The sequence below is a fragment of the Nothoprocta perdicaria genome, unplaced genomic scaffold, assembly GCF_003342845.1.
Source record: "Nothoprocta perdicaria isolate Ctin4 unplaced genomic scaffold, notPer1 scaffold_89, whole genome shotgun sequence".
Lineage (NCBI taxonomy): Eukaryota > Metazoa > Chordata > Aves > Tinamiformes > Tinamidae > Nothoprocta > Nothoprocta perdicaria.
Genome location: NW_020456187.1, coordinates 775,209 through 794,805, shown reverse-complemented (window position 1 = coordinate 794,805; position 19,597 = coordinate 775,209). Strand labels below are relative to the sequence as shown.

General features: G+C 46.7%; 1 protein-coding gene across 2 annotated transcripts; it reads left to right on the top strand.

The window, feature by feature from the left end:
* The first annotated feature begins 493 nt into the window (after positions 1-493).
* GATA3 (GATA binding protein 3) lies at positions 494-19,239 on the top strand. 2 transcript variants are annotated; one of them, XM_026052431.1, is made up of 5 exons: positions 494-992; positions 3,539-4,075; positions 7,186-7,328; positions 12,647-12,772; positions 18,836-19,239. In XM_026052431.1, the coding sequence occupies exons 1-5, from the start codon at positions 752-754 to the stop codon at positions 19,118-19,120; spliced, it is 1,332 nt and encodes a 443-aa protein (XP_025908216.1). In that variant the 5' UTR covers positions 494-751; the 3' UTR covers positions 19,121-19,239. The 2 variants fall into 2 exon arrangements, with proteins under 2 accessions (XP_025908216.1, XP_025908215.1); XM_026052430.1 differs by having other exon boundaries at positions 7,183-7,328.
* Positions 19,240-19,597: the final 358 nt, after the last annotated feature.

Below are 19,597 nucleotides of genomic sequence, written 5' to 3'. Positions count from 1 at the left end.
GAAAGAAAAGAAAAAAGAAGAGGGCGATTAAGAGCGTTGCAGGAGCCGCTCCGTTTCCCTCTCTCGCTGCGAGCCGGGAGGGGAGAGAGCGAAAGAGAAAGAGGCGCTGGGAGAGGTGGGTCCAGGCAGAGCGCGGACTGCCCAGGGATCGCTGCAGAGGGATGGGATGGGTTTTCCTCCTGTCTAAAAAAAAAAAAAAAAAAAAAAAAAAAAAGTCAGGTGCTAAAGTTCAGCGCTCCTCAACCACGTTTTCTCTCCGTCTCTCCCTCTCTCTCTCTCTCTCTCTCTCGGCTCCTTCCCTTTCCTCTTTCTCGTTACAGGTGATCAAAGAAGAGAAACAGCTGCAAAAGAGAGCGGAAGATACCGAGGGGATCTCTCTTCGTAGTTTTTTTTCCCCTCTGAGTTTGCTTATTTTCCCTTCTATTTTTTTTCCTTTTTAATATTATTTTGTGTGTTTTTACCCTTTTCTCTTCATTTTTTATTTTTTTTTTTTTTTGGAATCGGTCGTTTCTCACTCCCCCTCCAACTGCAACCAAACCAAAACAGAAACAACCCCTGAGCTCGCCGAGCTTTATTTTTATTTTTATTTGTTTCTGCCGTTCGTTGCTGTTATCACTTTCTCCCCCTCCCCTCCACCCCCTGCATCACCTCCGCACCGTCTCGCCCCGCCACCACCAGCACCCCCCGTCCGCTTGCCAGCCCCCTCGGCGAGGAAGAGGAGGCGGAGGACGAAGGGCAGCGAGCTCGGCAGATGGAGGTCTCGGCGGAGCAGCCGCGGTGGGTGAGCCACCACCACCCGGCTGTGCTCAACGGGCAGCACCCGGACTCGCACCACCCGCCACTCGGCCACAGCTACATGGACCCCGCGCAGTACCCGCTCGCCGAGGAAGTGGATGTACTTTTTAACATAGACGGACAAGGCAACCCCGTGCCCCCCTACTACGGCAACTCCGTGCGAGCCACCGTGCAGCGCTACCCGGCCGCCCACCACGGTGAGTGACGACCCCGCGGCCRCGCAACCTCCGCCGGCGCGGAATCTCCGCGGGACACCCGGCTCGCTGCTCCCCTCACGGCGGAGAGGCTACGTCACGGGCGAATTTTGGGGATGGTTTCTGAAATCCAGGCAGGCTCGCTCTTTTTCTTCTTTCTTTCCTTCCTTTCTTTTTCTTTTTCCTCTTTCTCCCTTCCCTTCTTCCTCTTTCTTTACTTCTTCCTCTATCTTTACTTCTTTATTTCCTTCCTTTGCTCACTCTTTTTCTGTCTCCTTTTCTTTCATTTCTCTTCCTCTCTTTCTTTTCCTTTCATCTTTCTCTTCCCCCCTCTCTCTTTTGCTTTTTTTTTTCTCCTGTCTTATTAGGTTAAAAGTTAGAGTTCTCATCGTGTGTTTCGTTTCCTGCCGGATTAGGTGATCTCAGGAGCAAAGTAGAGAGTAAGGGAGTGAGGATGACCCTGTCCTCATGCCTGGGGTATTTAATTTGCACTTAGCGTGTTAGGCTCAATGGGAAAGTTTTACATCTTGGCTCAGGCCCGCACTGTGAGTGAATTAAAAAAAAAAAAAGGGTAGAAGAAGAGAAGAATCTAATTAGGTATCAGACTTATTATGTTTTCCTATAGGTACTTCAGAAATGTGGTGATCCAGAAGGTGAATTTTGTTCCTGAGTTACAGCTGATAATGCTGGATCCTAGCGAGAAGGCGGAATAGCTGGGGCTGCCGAGGCCCAAGTCCGCAACAGGGAGGAAGGCTTGGGAGCTGTCTTTTGGGGAGAATTAGGGAGAGTCAATGGATATCTGTGGAGTCTGCCTATACCGTTAAAATAAATAAAGGGAGGGAAATTTAAAAAAAAAAATAGAGGAAAGAAAAGTAGATCCTGATTCCCTAAGTCGCAGAGTAACTGACCTCTGCAGTGGTGATGCTCAAAAGTCCAAGCTTTGAAATGGAAATGTCACCCCTCAAAATAAGGGAGGCCACCTGGGAAGAGCGGGTGGCTGCGGCAGCCGAGGAGGTTTCGGGGCTGCTTTCAGACCTCGGCTACTTGTTGAGCGAGAGTCCAGCACCAGCAGCTACCTGACCTTCCAAAACAACAGTTTCAAAKGATCAACAACTTTTGTCCTCCTTTCTTTTTTTCTTTCTTTCTTTTTAATTTTCAATATTTCAGCAGAAAGTGGAAATGCGGTCTCTCTGATCTAGCCTGAATATTATTTACTATGCTACTTCCTGGATAAGATAATGAATCTTGACCCTTTCTATTCGCATAACCCACCTTCCCTTCCTTTAGAGCAGTTACTTTCAGTATTGTTCACGAGTGTCTCCTACGGTGAAAACTGAGCAGAGTTGCTCAGGATTTTCAATGCGCACCCAAGCTCGCACACAAACATGCGGGTAGTTAGGGCACTAGCTCTCCAGATATCTGCAACTCTGTGGATCTGTGCTTCTCTCTTTCTTACGATAGACTAGTAGTCTCTAAATACACATATCACAATGCCCACAAAGGTTAGGGATCTCGGGGTGTCAATACGCTCCCGGGGTTTTAGTTTAGGAGGCGCGAACTTGCTCTTCAGTTGAATAATCCTGTTTTACAGCTTAGAGCAATTTGTTAAAGTTGCTGTGGATCTGGGTAGTTTTTTTGTTGCTTATTTTTTATTTATTCTGCTTTTGGTGAGGGCAGAGATTATTTTAAAATAATAGGTATGATTCTTTTAGAGCACTTATAACTAAAGGTGAAAAAAAGTTTAGCTGTGTAAACCTAATGTCTGTTTGAAAAGTCCCTCGGGATGAGAAGAGATGGAGAGTTTCTTTTGGGGCAGTTGATGCTCTGCGAATGTGCCACATTGACAAGAAAAGGCTGCCTAAAAGTGCAGTCTCATGGCAGGAAAAAAGAAAAAAAAAAAAAGAGAAAAAGACGAACTGCGGCGGTTGCAAAGTAAAGTAGGTCTTTGGGGAAGGTTATTGTCCCGTTTGCGGGCATCTCCTGGTCCTCTTCGTTTGGCCAGGAGATCCCCGCGATTTGTAGCCCACGGCTGCATTCAGGAGGGAACCGGGAAATTGTTTTCGAGTTAAGGAAAATAATTTCCTCATTGAGCTAATTTCCCGCAGGATCTGCACTTAAAAATCCGCGTAAATTGAATAATAATAATAATAATAATAATAATAATAATAATAATACCGAATCGGCGCTGGCCAAATGTCACCTCGGCGCCGCCGGGTTTCCAGCCCTCGGGGTCCCTCAGCGCCAGTCTGGGCACCAGCTCTGCCCGGTCTCAGCAGGGTCGGAGCGGTCGCTCCGAGATAGCCAAGCTTTTATTTTTTTTTTTTAATTTCCAAAGGCAAAGGGGGATGATGAGGTGTGATTCTGGTTACCCTAGCTGAGCCGTTTGGAAACGGGTATGGAGGGGAAATGGGAAAGGGGTTCAACCTCCCCCTTTAGCCCCAAGCCGGGTTTGCACGGGTTGCAAAGCCTGACCCAAGGAGTGTAATTTTTTCCCCATTTTTTTTTTCCTTTTCTTTCTTTTCCTTTTTACTTCTGCTTTCTGGGCACAGGGAGCCAGGTGTGCCGCCCGCCGCTGCTGCACGGGTCCCTTCCTTGGCTGGACGGGAGTAAAGCGCTGGGCAGCCACCACGGCGCTTCCCCCTGGAACCTCAGCCCCTTCTCCAAGACCTCCATTCACCACAGCTCGCCGGGACCCCTCTCCGTCTACCCGCCCGCTTCCTCCTCCACTTTATCCGCCGGCCACTCCAGCCCGCACCTTTTCACCTTCCCGCCGACCCCTCCCAAAGATGTGTCCCCGGATCCCTCCATCTCCACGCCCGGCTCCACCGGCTCCACCAGGCAGGACGAGAAGGAGTGCATCAAGTACCAGGTGTCCCTGGCCGACACCATGAAGCTGGAGTCGTCTCACTCCCGGAGCAGCATGGCCTCCTTAGGAGGAGCCACCTCCTCAGCGCATCACCCCATCACCACCTACCCACCTTATGTCCCAGAATATGGCTCTGGACTTTTTCCCCCCAGTAGTCTCTTAGGAGGATCGCCGACAGGCTTCGGCTGCAAGTCGCGACCGAAAGCACGCTCGAGCACAGGTAGGATTTTTGGCTTCTTCGTGCCCGTGGCTAAGGGAGAGGAGAGGTAGAAGCAAAAGCGGGGGGCGAAAGGAGCAGGACGCCTCTGTTYGTTCCTTTTCATCACATGTGTGATGAAGGCAGCGGGCTCTGAGGCCGATCCTAGAGAGGTCTTTAAATTCCCCGCCTGGAATGGGAACTGGGGCCAAACCTCGGGCAGAGTGGGGGTAGCACCTTCCTTAGCCCCATGAGAGTCCTGTCTTGGGAGCCCCAATCTCCCCGGCGGGCTCGTAGCCCCGAGGGCGACCCCACGGCCCCTCCGCCAACCTCAGCTCCACCGCAGCGCCTAATGAGGAAACGAAAGCCCAGGAACCGCAGCATTAGTATATCCCCGGGTATTTTAATAACGGAGATAAATCCCAGGCAGCTCCCCCCCGCCTCCTGCCCTCCGCCTCGAGCTTCCCAGCGCCGCTCAGCCCAGGGCCTCATCCCGGGCGGCGCCGCGGACCCGGGGGCGGCTCTTTCCCCTCGGTGCGGGACACTTCACACGCTCAGGGCAGCGGGCTCGGGTGTCCCCTGTGCAAAGTCCCCTCCTTGATGCCCCGCGTGGCCCCGGGAGCGGAGTTCGCTGCATCCCCGATCCATGTGTGCCCCGAGTGTGCAAATGCCTATGTATACGTGCTTGTGCGTGTGCATTTTTGGGAAGAGACCCCCACCCCCGTCCGTGCAAATATGCACTAGAAGGGCCGTATCGACACACGGGACTGTCCCTGCAAGCTGCAATGTATGCACATATATACGCGCCTATATATGTGTGTGTAACTACGTGTGCAAATGTGTATGTATGTGCAGGGCAAAGGGCGATTAGTCAAAACTCTCTCTCCTTTTTTCTTTTTTCTTTTCTTTTTTTTTTTCTTTTCATTTTTTTTTTTCCGTGGAGGCTGCTGCAGGGTTGCCTGGCATGAATGAGATCAGTTTTCAGGGTTTTTCCAGGGTGACATTTACTCTGTCTGTCTGAGCAGGGACTGTCTCTATTTAGCTGATACGTTCGAGCTAATCCAATTATTTTCAGACTGCTGCACGCGACAGTTGCATTGTTTATCCAGCGCCAGGAACTTTAATAGAGTCCGGATGCGGTTAGAGTGACAAAAAAACTCAGACCTGTATGTTTTGTACATGAAAGCAGGGGAGAAAGAGAGAGCGAGAGAGTTGGAGGGGAACAAAAGAGGGAGAGACGCTCGAGCAGCCCCCCAGCGCCCAGTTTAAGCGGAGGGGACGCAGGGAGGCGGGGGGACGGACACGAACCGGCCGCGCTATAACCGGGGGCAACTCCGCGTTTGGCCGCGCTGCGAGTGCGGAGCGGGACCGGGGCCGTTTCCCGGCCGCGCAGCCCCCTCGGTGCCCCGCGGCTGCGCCCGATTTTCAAACCGTCTTTTGTCCCCCGTCCCCCTGSGCGCCTCTTCCCCTCTCGCTTGTTTTTCCTTTTGCCACTTTCTGTTACTTTACCTTCTAGAAAGACATCTGCGGTTTGCGATAAACCAACCCCAGGAGCAACACCTATTTTTTTTTTTCTTTTTCTCGAGTCGATTTTAGCAAGCCGGGAAGCTCGGAGACACAGTGCTGGGCGGGGGCAGGGATGGAGTTAGCCGAAGTTAGTCGAAGGGATGGGGGAAAAGGAGGCAGAGGGGTGTTTTTCTAGGATCAAAGAGGGAGACACTTTTTTTTTTTTTTTTTGAGGTGGGGAGGTGAGAGGTGGGGAGGACAGGGGCTTAGTACAAAGGCCTTGGAAAAACGGTTGCCGTTTGTGGTTAGAGYGTGGATGCCTCTAGTTCGAGCGCGCCGCAGGACCAGAGCGCAGGCGAGGGGAGCTGGGAGTCAGCGTTGGGCTGTTCAGCCAGTCTAGGCTTTCCTCTGCTCTCAGATAGGCTGGAAACAGCTTTAAAGAGCACGGGAAAAGAAAAAAAAATACCCCCCCCCCCAACCCAACCTTTGCAGCCCTCTGGGAGAAGGGGCAGGTTTTTCTCTGAGTACCCCAGCCTATTGAGATAATCGTGACACGATGGGGCAAAGTGCATCCTATTGGGTGATTTCCTCCTCAGAGCCCTGGATCTGATATTTTCTGTGAGGGTTGAATGGGTGGTGGGTCTCAGCCCAGGCAGCGCAGGTAGCTGCTGTATAGGAGCAGAGGAAGGCGCTGAGTTAGGGCTCTTTGGGTCCCCTTTGGGACACCTAACTAGCCGGGGATGGACGGCCATGCAGCTCTCATGGTGACCATGGTTTGGTGTCTGCAGTCCCAAGGGCTCACCGGGAAAGTTTTCATCGAGAGATTGGATATTGGAGGAGCAGTGACTGTGGTGGGGGGGTCATTGCTCTCCAATTATCTTTGAGGGCCTTCATGTGGTTTTACACTGAGTCCAAAGAAGAGTTCCCACTGGCTCATCCAGCTCCCCTGATAGGGACACAGGGCAAGGCTTGGAGAGTGTCTCTAGGGCCTATATAGAGGACCAGGGGCTTCATTTTTGGTATCTGTCTGTCCCTGGGATGTTGGAAACTCCTTTTCAGACTGTCTGAGTCTGATCTGGGGGTAGAAATGACCACTCTGAGTTGCCTCGAAGTTCACTCGGCTCATGCAGTGAGTCAGGCACTGCAGGAGCCCGGTCTCTAGAGGGGCTAAGGAAGCTCCAGACACTGCAAAGGTGCCTTCAGGAGTACTGTCAGCCCTTCATTTTCCTGCCCTTCCTGAGTTAGGCCCTTTGGGGAAAGGTGAGATCAGATGCAAATCCCCAGCTTCTCCAGGGAATCTCCCAAGGTGGCAGGGACTTTGCATGAGGATTGTCATTGTCACTGTCCCTGTTGGGAGACACCAAATGTGGTGCTGGGAAGGGAGACAGGATGAGGCCCTACCTGGGCTGATTCTCCTCAGCCTAGGTCTGGGAGATGGCTCAGTGGTGGCCTTGGACATGAACGTCCTGGGAGATGGAGCTGGGAGATGGTCCTTGTCCAGGCCAGGTCTGGCACGGATGGTTCATGGCTTGGATGATTTAGGAGAAGGGTAACTGGACAAGCCTTTGCAGCCCTATGTAACCTCCACTTTCCCCTAAGTGAACTATGTGCTTTCTTGTTTCCAGAAGGCAGGGAGTGTGTAAACTGCGGGGCTACCTCAACCCCTCTGTGGAGAAGAGATGGCACCGGGCACTACTTGTGTAACGCCTGTGGACTCTATCACAAAATGAACGGGCAGAACCGGCCCCTGATCAAACCCAAGAGAAGGCTGGTGAGTCTCTCTCTCTTTCTTTTTTTCTTTCCCTTCTTCCTCAACTTTTCCTCCTTGCCCTCAACCCAGGATAGAGAGGAGAGGCTTGTCTCACCTAGAAATCTCATCCAACCATGGCAGAAAGAGGGGAGGGTGCAGCCCACAGAGATGCTTGCAACTGCTGTGGGTTTTCATAGTGTTAAAAAATTGCAAAACCATCAAAAAATTAAAAGTCTGGCCCTTATTAGGGCTTCTCGCAAAACAGAGCTGAGATTCTTGCAGGTCACCATAGGGCAGAGGTCTCTGCATGGGACTATTGGGAGGTACAGAGTTGAGTCAAGGCACGTAGTAGCCCTTGGAGAGAAGGGCAAAGTTACTCCCTCTTGATAACCAAAGAGATTTTGAGGAGCGGAATTTTTTCAGGGGTTTCCAGATATTTGTCCTGTGCACCCAAAGCTGCCACCCTGGGCGACAGTTTGGGAAAGGTGTTTTGGGGAGCAGAATGTCTTCCACAGCATCTTTTTTTTTGAGGGCATCTATAAGGTTTGGTTCTGCAAAGATCCTGTTTTGAGGATCCTTTTGGTATTTGAACCTGGTGGRGTCATCTAGGCCACCTGCTCTATGAACATGGTCAGGAGTTCACGGATGGGCAACACAAGCCCCAGCAAGCRTGTCAAGGGGACCACCCAAGCTGGGGCCCACGACGTGCACATATAACTCTCTGAAATAACAGTTCCGGACCTAGCGACTGTAATATATACAGGCAATAACGTTATAGCATCCCCAGCAATCTCTTTATGAATTTCCCTGGAAGCCACAAAAAGGTCTGGAAGCTGTGGGCACAGCTAATAAATGCGTTGAAGTCTATTTGGCAAATAATCAGGCAAACCACAAGGGGAAAAATATATCAAGCAGGGGAAAAAATATGTTCCCTGCCTGGGAAGTTATTGAATGCAGAGGATCGAGGCAAGTTTAGTTTCATTATGCTTAAAAAAATGCTGACGGACTCCAGGGTACTGCTTAAAATGCCAGGAAAGGGACAGGTCTCCCTTGTCTACGGGGTTTTTGAGCTAGCAGGAGCAGGACCTCCTGGTGATGAATCCCGTGGAGATGTTCGGGTGGCTTTGGGTGGGTGTCAAGCTCAAGATGGCTTTGGTCGGGCAACTCTCCTGYCCATGTTTAGCTTCTTTTTGCGAAAGGCTAGCAAAATTGGGCTGGTTTCTTGGCCTCATGAGCTATTTGCAGTGCTGTGGCTTTTGCTTTGGAACCATGTGGGAGAGGTGCAAGGTCTCTCCTTTGTCCCCYGCTCGCCCCCAGCAAATCTCATGCAAAGCCTAGTGCAAGGCAGGACGTCCCCGGGACTTGCCTTGTTCTTTTCCCTTACAAGAAAATGTTGGTCTCACTTCACTTGGGCTTGTCCTTCGCAGCCTTATTAGAAAAAGGAAAAGCTTTCTAGGGAGGGAAGTGTGGCTTGGGATTTTGAATTTTTGGGCAGTTCTCTTGTTTTCTTCTCCACCTCCTCCCCCTGGCCCTACTGTCTTAAGCACACACGTTTTTCTTTCCTTTTTTTTTTTTTTTTTTCTCTTGTTCTCTCTTTATGTGTAAAGTTAACTTCCTAGGAAAAAGCTGCCGGATATCTGAGCCCTGGAGATAACTCATAAACAACAGCTCCGTTTCCCCAACCCAAACACACAGGAGCTTGAGCATATCCAAACAAGCGGCCGGGAGGGAGGCAGAATAGGAAAGTGTCTGGGAATGGGCTGGAGKGGGGGAGCTTTCAAAATGCGCCTGATGGAACCACAAAAGAATGTCCTGAGTCGCCCTGAGTCCGGCACATGCAGAAAGGAATAAATAAATAAATACGCTTAAAAGGTCATTCTTAAGAAAAAAAAAAGGGCAAAAAAAGTAAAGGCAATTCTCTTCTGATTGCAAAATCACCCCTATCTCAGGCCTTTTGGTTAAAAGTCCTAAGTTACTAAAAGTTCCCATGTTTCGCATACAAATTTTGACWTTTTTTTTTTTTTCTTTCAGTAGTGTCTGGAACCACTAAAGAAAATAGTTTCTATCTCTAGCTGCATCTTTGTATTTCTTTTGCTAAGCTTCTCCTCCTAAAAATACCTTGAATCCCCAAAACAGAAGGCAACAGAGCTGGCACTGTATTTGCAMTTCATATATATTTATATTTTTCTATAATTTATTTTCTATAATTTAATTCATATTTATCGATATATTTATACATAGATGTGTGTAGGTCCATGTGCCGTGGGCAGCCCATGTTCACACTTCACTCGCTGCCACAAGCTTCCTGTGTGACCCTGGGCAGCGTTGTCGGCTCSTGTCCCAAGCACAAGGGAGCTAGTAACTGGCCTGCAACAGACTGCAGAGGGAGGGAAAAATAAATCCCAGTATCCCAAGAACCTGTCCCAAGCCTCATTAAATTCATTAGGTGCCTTGACCAATGCTCCCCCATATGGAGGATGCTGCAAGCATCCCATGTGGATGCAGGAAACCACTGAGGGGAGGGTGACCTAGAAGTATCCTTGTTMCTGTGATCACCTGGTCAGTGATGTAGCAGAGACCTGGATAAAAACCTTCATTTTTTTTTCCTTTTGTTTTGTTTTGTTTTCTGCCTTTTCTTGCCTATGCACATCCAAAGCTCTCCATTTTGATGTCCAGCCGAGCTATTTTTAGGAGGATTATGGCCAGCTTCTCAAAAGGCCCCTATGCAGATTTATGCACTCTCAGTCTAATTTTAGGAAGCTGTCACTTGTAGTTTTTTGGACAACCAGTGTAAATCTGGACTGTGCAAACATCCCTCCCTTAGGCATCTTTATTAGCGCCGGGTTCCTCTTTCTGCTTTTTTTTTTTTTTTTCTCAGTTTTATCTTTATTTTTTTCACCAATGTGCTGAAGGTTACGTCCTCCCTCATGTGCAACTAGGTCATGGGGTCTGGTCCTTGAGATGTGTTCAGCACCCTTACATGATGTCCTTCCTTGTGTGGTCAGGGTTGGGCTGGTGACTAGTGACAGGGAAGATTTTTTTCTTTTTAACAATACTGTTGTTATTCAGTATTTCCTGCCCACTACCAGTGTTGGTAGCAGGACCACGAGAGGTAGTGCATGCGACCAGAAGCGACCAGGGTTTGAAATCCTCTGCTAGCATCTCTGGGGTTTCACAGGCAAAATACGGCAGAAGGAAAAGGAGCCAGTTGAGGTTTACCCTTTTAGGAAGTGCCAGCAGGCGAGAATTTCTTTAAAAAGATGAGAAAGCAGCAAGGAGGTGACCAGGTGTGCCTCTTAAATGCGCTTGCCATGTGAGAAGTTACAGTGAGGGTGCTCTGCAAACCCCAAATATCTTCAAAGGGGATGTTTCCCCTGTGTGGGCTGTGTCAAATATTACTGCTTTTCAGAAATTTCCTTCGGCTTGATTCTGGCCCCGATAAGGGCCAATTTGCCACCAAGAGGCTTGATCCATGGTCCCCTCCCGAGCATCCCATTGTGCACCACAGGGTGCAGATACGTGCAGCTTTTCCCACCCTTCCACCAGGAGGTGGGCAGGCAGCATGTGAGCAGAATAAGTTCCTCAAGGTCCTCTTTGTACTGGAGATCAGCTTGTTTCAGTTTGGTTTGCGCTGTCTTGTCATTAGGCAAAGCTCCCTTTATTTTTTTTTTTTAAGGCTCTCTATAGTCCCCTGCCAAAGTCAGTGGGATTCATTCCACTTGTTTTGAGGTCTGGACCCCTTGGTCACACCTGAGCTGCATCGTGGGCGTGAAAACAGTGACTGATGGTCGCAGTTGGGGTTTCTGGGCTTTCTTCAGGATTCGGGCCATCAGCTGGTGGGAGCCCCTTGCTATTAGATCAGGTTTACTGCAATGTTCCTTAATGCTCATGAGCATCATATTATTTATTTTTTAGACAGTTGTTTCTATCTAATTAAAAAAAAGAGGAAAAAAAAAATYCTAACTCTATCTCCCTACTCTGAAACAAAACCAACCCGTCCTCTCTCCACCTACGCTGCATTCAATTATGATTAAAATTGCAACATGACCTAACAAGAGTTGGTATTAAAGCTAGAGCTGTGCCAGTGTCCGTGTTTGCATTTTGGGTTTGTTGTACGGTATCCAAAGATGCGGTGTGTTGGGGTGTTTTTTTGTATTTTTTTTTTTAATGTTGGATATGCTACAATGTGCGGCTGTGTGGGGTGAGGGGTAAATTTGAAACAGTAATAGCACAAAAGAGAGCATTAAAGGCTCAGTTCTGCAAGGTGCCAAGCATTGCTATGATCTGGCAAATCGCTTAAGCACATGTTTTAACTTTTAAGCACATGAGCAGTCCCATTGAAAGCAATGCATCGGGATGAAATCAGAGCTCTGGGACTATGTCATGTTGATGAAGAAGCGATAGGACTGAAGGTCTTTTTTTAAGAGCTGTAGGCACTCACACGCATGCAAACATGTGTACACGTTTGTCTGAAATTCTGCAGGCTCCTTTTGCTCCTCCAGCGGCAGAGGACAATTACAGTTTTTAAATGATAAATGCAAAAGTCATGCATGTAAAAGAGAAACTGCTTTGCTCAAGCTGGCCTTGCTAATTGTTGCAGAGAACCAAAAAGGTCCTTTGTACACCTTGACACTTAGGTTTTTTTTTCACCTGTTCCTCCACTTCTGTGAAATGGTAAATTCTTATTTTGGGCTCATTACCCATTCTTAAATAAACATGAAAGTTCAGGCTCCCAAAGGGTGTAATCAGAAAGTTGGGATTCGCACTCTGTGTTATTTCCAATCCGGAGTCCGGATGCTTTGAGGCTGAGTRGCGCTTATGGGACCAGATCTTGCTTGTTGTTGGGTCTGAGGTCCACGTGGGTCCCGTGGGCACCGATAGGCACCAGCGTCACTCCTACTATTGACGTTAAGCCCTCGCTGCAGAATTAGACCCCTGCGGGACSGGAGGGAATTAGGATGGGAAAACGTGTTGGCATTTAAATAATATTTTCCCCTCTGGAATGGGTTGTGCCAGTGCTGCTAATTTTGATGAGTTCTATCAGATGCTTAGTGCTCACTTTTTTTTTTTTTAGGTTGCCCTTTGGCACCTGATTCATTTCACATATAATTTGGGATTAAACCACCTCAGGGATTTTTTTTTTTTTTTGAATTGCTATTTGTTCTCACAAGCTGGTTTCTGGAAGCCGATGTGCATCAGCTTTGCACGTTTGCTGTTTTCCTTCTCAGCAATTTTGCTAATTGCATCTTTTCTTTTCTTTTTTTTCTTTTTTTTTTTTCAACACTTTTCTCTTTCTGTCTTTCTCCCCATCCCCATGTCTCCCCTGCTCCCTCCCTCAGTCTGCAGCCAGAAGGGCGGGCACATCCTGCGCCAACTGCCAGACCACCACCACCACGCTGTGGAGGAGAAACGCCAACGGCGATCCCGTCTGCAATGCCTGTGGGCTCTACTACAAGCTGCACAATGTAAGTGTGACGGTAACGCTCCATAACGGGCCCTCTGCTCTGGGACATGTTGGTCTGAACACATCCTGACTGCAGGAATTGGGGTCCTTGGTGGTACCGAGACCCCTCCTTGGGAAGCTTGGGGATCTGARCCATAGGTTGGTGTTGGGGAAAATCCTCTTGGGCAAGTGTGGCCCGGGCCAATGGGGAAGTTATAAAATAGGAGAAGCTAAGGGTAAAGTTAGAGCTTTCCCATGCCGGAGCCAAGAAAGGAGGGGTGGATCAACACAGGGAGATATTATCCACCACTGATTGGGCTCAGCGCATTGGAAAAGACAACACGCCGCCTTGCAAACTGATATCCCTTCTATGCACAGCTTGGTTCCTCCAGCAAATGCGAACTCCGGAAAAAAGCAAAATGTGCCAGCAACTATTTAGATCTTTCTTGGGTTTGTGGCTGTGTTTGTTCTGTCCCTCCACCAATCCCCAAAGATGATTTATTTAGGTATGCTGTTTGCCCTTGTTGATGCAAGTGATTCCTAAACCAGAGAGGACTCGATTTAGTTAGCAGGGTTGTAGAGTCTGCTAAACCTGTGATGTGAATTTTAAAGTGTCTGTCATGGAAAGGAAGGAAAAATGAAATGAAATGGTTGGCAGATTTAATCTAATATCTTCATGCAAAGCCAGCTTGCAGCAACCAGAGATATGTGCCCTAGGGAAAGAGCTAAAGGGATCTGAAAAGTGTTCTACTGAATAATACTGCTAATAAAGGAGTCTTAAGGCTACTCCTGCTACTCTCATTCCATATGTGGCATTAAAATAATTATTATGTAAGAAGGAAAAGACTTAAGACTTTCAATTTCTTTGCTTTGATATCACTTTTCTCTCTCTCTCTCTCTCCCCCCCTTTTTTTTTCTTTTCTTTTTTTTTTTTCCTAGTGGTCTTTTACTTTATGTTTGGCTTAGAAATGGCAGGTTTTGTTTTGCCCTCATGTCCACCCACACAAACACATCAAAGATGGGTTGGGTTTCGTGGGGCAGCCAACCCTTGTGATGTTTCAGTCTCTTCTATTTGTTACTTCAAGCTCTTTGTTTTTTTGGGATGAGTAAACGCATTTGGATCAACTAGGGAAAAAAAAAAAAGACTAATTTTTCACCTGTTCCATGATAGGCATCTCTCCCAGAAAAGAAAAAGAAAATTTCTTTTCCCATTAGTGGGCAGGTATCTCAGCACATTTTGGCTCCTATGTAGCAAGCAATAGTTGCCATCAAATTCTCAGTCTGATCACTGGGAAAAAAAAGGAGATACATTAGGCATTGGGAGTGAAAGCTCTCAAAACAGTGTAAGAAAATGCTCTTCGTTTGCTATTTCCACGGCAAGAAAAGAGCAAAGCCAGCCAACTTCATAGCAGGACACTGTGCTTATGCTATATTTTCATTTTGACCTTGCAGCTATCAGAGGTGGGAGTCAGACCATGGGACCTGGGACACCTACAGTATGGATACCTTTCTTAGAGCAGCTCCCCTTGCCCCTCCAGTACCATCCATGGGAGGAAATAGGCCTTTCTCAGGTGCCGTTTGTTGGTCTGTGTTTGGAGGAGAYGATGTGCACCTTTGAAGAGTCTATTGCTCCCCATTACTACAGACTAAGGCAGAGTGATAAATTTATATGTAAATAATTACACTGTAGACCTTTCACTGTAGGGATCTCCCCTAAGGTGTCTAGACTGGTGTCTGAATTTCTGAGTTCATCTCCAGAAATGAGCCAGTGAGAGCACCCACTGTTAATCTCTCTCTCTCTCTCTTTTTTTTTTTTTTCCAATAACATTGTGAATCTGCTTGGCCTGAGTCGACCCCAGAATGACTGTTTATAGAAGCTCAGATCCAGCTGTGAAATTTGTGACATGGGGCAGGCCTTGAGCAGATTGGAACCATTTTCACATTCATTAAAAACAGTCAGCTGCTGAAAAGCTCAGCACAGCTACTTAGCAAAGTCAAGTAGCATCTTGCCTTATGAGCAGCTCCATTAATGGGACCTACTTAAATGAAACCCCTAGAGGACTGAGATACATGCATAGCACTGAGCAGGGATACCAGATTCTGGTTATGAATGGATAGATTTATTTTATTTCTCTTTTTTTCCAGTAGATGATGCTTAGTTATCACTCTGGTGAGAAATGTCACTGTGTTAGCCCTTGAAAACCTTCAACTCTTAATATCCACAATGGCAGAAGATTACAGCATTWTTTTCCTGTCACCTGGATTGCTTTAGAGCCTGTGACTGTGAAGGCCACMTTATATTTCATAAGCAAAATATAAGCATTTTTTTTGTTGTTGTTGCTGGTGGTAAGGCAGCAGTGGTGGCTTTATCAAGATGCCTTCAGACTTTGACTACCACCCTGATAGTCAGGAACTGTCCAGTTGTGCTAACTGTCTTGTGGATGCAACTAGCACAACCTTCTAATAAATCAGCTCAGGGTTGGGAGGAAGTTTGGTGATCGCACATGGACAAGTTTCCTTGGCTGGTGCAAGCTTATATAGGTGCATTGAAGTGTGGTGCCCAGTTGTGGAGGCTGAGGTTCCACTTCTTTTGGGGATCCAAACCTACAGCATTTCTGAGTTAGGAGAAGTGTCGGAAATACATTTATTGCTAAGACTCATCAAGAACGTCTCTTCCAAGCAGCTCTGTCTGCAAAGAGGTTGCATCAGGACCAGTCAAAGAAGATGCCTTTACCCTGTTTTAGGTGGGGTTGTAGGATGCAGTAGATCAGATACAGGAAACTCTTGTCTGCTTTATATTCCCTGTTTTATCTTTTTGGGAGATTTAAAGAATTTTTATTTTGGCGGGTTTTAATGAGTTTTATTTGGATCATCACATGTGTTTTAATGAACCAATTGGAAGATGAAGCTTGCCTGTTTTCTAAGGAGAGATAGCAGGGCTGAGTCCTAGTTATCGAGGAGAAGAGAATAATACGGACATTGTTTCTTTGTTGGAGTCTGTTTTCATGTTGATTTCTGCAGCTGAAACAAACCTGTAGGATGTAAGTAACAATCGTAATAGTCTTGGGGTGCATTTCAGCTTTTGGTGAAGCTGCTGGCATTTTTCTCATTGACTTCAGCAAGAGCAGGCTGCATTAACACTAGTATTAACAATGGTTAATATTTCACATTGATATGATGCCTTTTCATCCTGCGGCATCCCAGAGTGCTTTTTAAGATACAGACACTCTGGAAGATTAATCCAACATTATAATGACTATGTTAAGGGATAAATCTGCTTCAGTGACAGGACCTTATTGAGGTCAATGGCAAAATTGTATTGTCTTCAATCAGAGCAAGATCAGACCTATAGTGTRTAAGTCTCTCCTATGGACTTGATCTCCTGCGTATGAGGTTCTTGTCCTTGTTATTTTAGTATGGGTTAGAAATGGAATAAGACTTCACTCATTTCAGAGATGAGTGGATAGGTGGAAGGCCTGTATCTTGCTGGAGGTGCACAGCAGATTGGTCTATACCCATAGAAATGTGTGAATTGCTATTGCTTTAGTAAAAGTGCTCAGAAAAAKTCTTTATATCATAGTAACCAAACGCAGAGCTATGTGTCCTAAGAACAGAATTCCTTATATAAATATAAACATATATATGATAAAAAAAAAGAACTTAATTCCTAGCTGGAGTGTCCATGATTAATTGGCTTCGTATGAGATTAATGAACTTCATATACACATGTTGGTCTGATTTAACTTTAATGTAGCATGTGTTTGTCATTTTTTATTACAATGATTTTTTCATGGAAAAGGACTTCCCTCCAGCTCTCTCATTTATACACCTCAGAAGCAGAGATGGGTTCATCACTTTGCTCTTTTAGGGAGTACTTCTATTTTGCTGAGACCAATCTTTAAAGCCGTCAGAAAATATWTTTTTTTTCTATCTTGTTGCTATGTTTGTACTGGTCTTTGCCCTTGCTATTTACCTGAGTTCTCATCTGTTTGGCACTTGTGGTCAGGTATGGTGCAAGGAGTGTGAGACCACATACATCAACATGGTGTCTCACATGGCATCTCCGACCCAGGCTGCAGTGCTGCCATTGGATTTTCTGCCATTCTGAGCAAAACTAATATTCCTAACCTTCAGGTTCATGCAAAGCCATGACCAAAGTCAATGACTATTTTGCAATGGGAGACATTGATGGACCCACCATCATCTTGTAGGCTCCAAAGCGGGCTAGTGGTTAGTTTGTGCCCACGGCATAAATATTGCTGCCCTRTGACTGTCACTTGGAGCTGCCTCGTGAATGTTGAACCTGAGGGACACGTCACTGCTGGCTCGCCTGAAACGGACCAGGCAGAGCTTTCCCATAGCAGCCTCGGCCAGAGCTGTCAGCAGCACTGCAGTTAAGGGCCTTCCTTGTGTGTGCCTCCCAGTTCTCTCCGCCAGGACAGGAAGCCCAGGAGAAGGGTGATATTGTATTTAAGGCCCGTGACATTTGAGGTTTTTCCCTGCTGCTGCCCCAGGGTTCCCGCTGGTCTGCACATGGGTGGGCATCCTCTTTCCCATCTCCGTGTTGCACAGAATCGGARTCAGCCTCTTATTCACCCCTTTTTGGGATGAGGTGCAGTTTCTCGTCACTGCCGCTGTGGAGAGCCTGAGGTCACGACTGCTGACCAAGATGATGAAATTTGGGCTCTCTGAACCAGAGCAGCTGAATCTGTTCCTTCCTCTCTGTTCCTGGGTGTAACAGGGAGCTTTTGTATCCCGACCTCCCGAGGGAAGGAGTGCAGTGAATGCTCCTTCTGCTGTGGTGGAAGGCACCAAGAATTGGGTTGTGAGCAAGAAGTTAAACTTCACTGTGATCTTAAAGAAGAGAGTGCTTTGTCCTTYCTGTTCACTTCATTTTTTAAAATGAAGATCTTCTCAAGATCCTCCCAAGAGCATTTATGTATTGCCCATCACCAGGGTTGAGGCAGTAGTTCCCAGTGGAAAACCCTCTTATTTTTCCCTTCTCTTCTGGACTTTGCAGAATATCCATCAGCACATCTGTGTCTTCATATTTATTATGAAAATCAATATTCAAACCTGCTTATATTTTTCCTCAACTGTCTTGAGGACTGCCTCTGCTAAATCCTATGAAGGAGTCAGGACAGACCTATGCCTGACTAATTCTGCATGTAGTCTCCTAAAAGCAATTTCTTAAAAACGTTTGTAAATGTTAGGTACGTGAAGTCTCTTTCTGAAGGTGGTTTTGGTACCTGTTCTATGGTACCYGTACCGTATTTCATGATACCTGTTYTGTGATGCTCTCTCCATGCAGCAAAATGACTTCCTTATAGAGGTTGGATAGACCTTCTTTGCTGCCGTTTTCTAGCTCTACTGGATGTATGGATGCCATTTCTATTAYATACATCCAAATATTAGAATATAATAATTTGGTTTTCTATAGATAAGGCTGTACCCAAGTAGAAAATGTGACCTCTGCCAGGCATCACAGATATCCTTTTAGACTATCAACAATCTGGAATGGATGAGGGCATGGTCAGAGGGAAATCTTTCCAAAGAAGATGAATWATGTGAATATCTGTTGCTCCTTTGAGGGGTTTGCCCAGCTCCCTAATGTTGCAGTGGAGGTTTGGGGCCCCTCACAGCACTGAAATCCCAGCAGCTGTTGTCTCAAATGATTTTAGATCAGTTAGGAAGCCTTGGAGTGAGCTGGGGTCTGTAGGTAAAATTTCAAGGTGATAATGATTGGTTTCGTTCCTGAACAGGCTGCAGTTACCTAATGCCCAGATAGCTGAAATTTTTTGGCYGCTGCCAATTATTCAGTCGTGCTTTGCCCCGGTGAGGCTCTGCCAGCACTTTGCTTTTGTCTCACCCTTAGAAGTTTCAGCCCAACCTGGAATTTCCTGAAATTTCCCAGGGCAGATTCAGCCCTGAATGGGATTTTTGGGGAGGCATGGTGGGAGGATGGGGGTTGTTGATCTTTTATCCTTGTCCTGGCAGGACTGCTGAGATAGGGGGTACCCAAATCCAATAGTGGTTTGGGGAGGAGGGATGGAAGCACAAAAAAAAATAATTGATTTTTGTTTAGATTAACAGACCCCTGACTATGAAGAAAGAAGGAATCCAGACCAGAAACCGAAAAATGTCTAGCAAATCCAAAAAGTGCAAAAAGGTCCACGACAACCTTGAAGACTTTCCCAAGAGCAGCTCCTTTAACCCTGCCGCCCTCTCCAGACATATGTCCTCTATCAGCCACATTTCACCTTTCAGCCACTCCAGCCACATGCTGACTACACCGACACCAATGCACGCTCCATCCAGCCTCTCTTTCGGACCTCACCATCCTTCCAGTATGGTCACTGCCATGGGTTAGCGAGAGACTCCCCTGCTGAATGCTTACAGTCTCAAAATGAGATTTACTTTATATACTTGCATTTTTGCAGGCGTGTGGTTATGGGTCTGACGTCCCAAATCAAATGGGAGGGGGAAAAAATAGAATTAAAAAAAAAATTATTTGAAGGCATAAAAGCAAGAAAAAAAAACTCAGAAAAAAAGCAACAAAAACACAAAAAAAARRAAAAAAARRAAAAAAAAGAAAAAAGTAAAAAAAAGTTTTAAAAAAGTGATGTTTGCCACTTTTTAAAGGAACTCACTATGGCGTCTATGTATTCTTATCCACTGAATCTGGATACCATTTGTGAATAAGCCATTCAGAACTTGCATTCCCTATTGGACAGGATCTCTAGTGCTGTGAAAAAAAATAATAAAATAAAAAGTGCTGAACATTGCATATAACTTATATTGTAAGAATTACTGTACATTTGAGGAAGACTTTATTGCATCTGGGGAG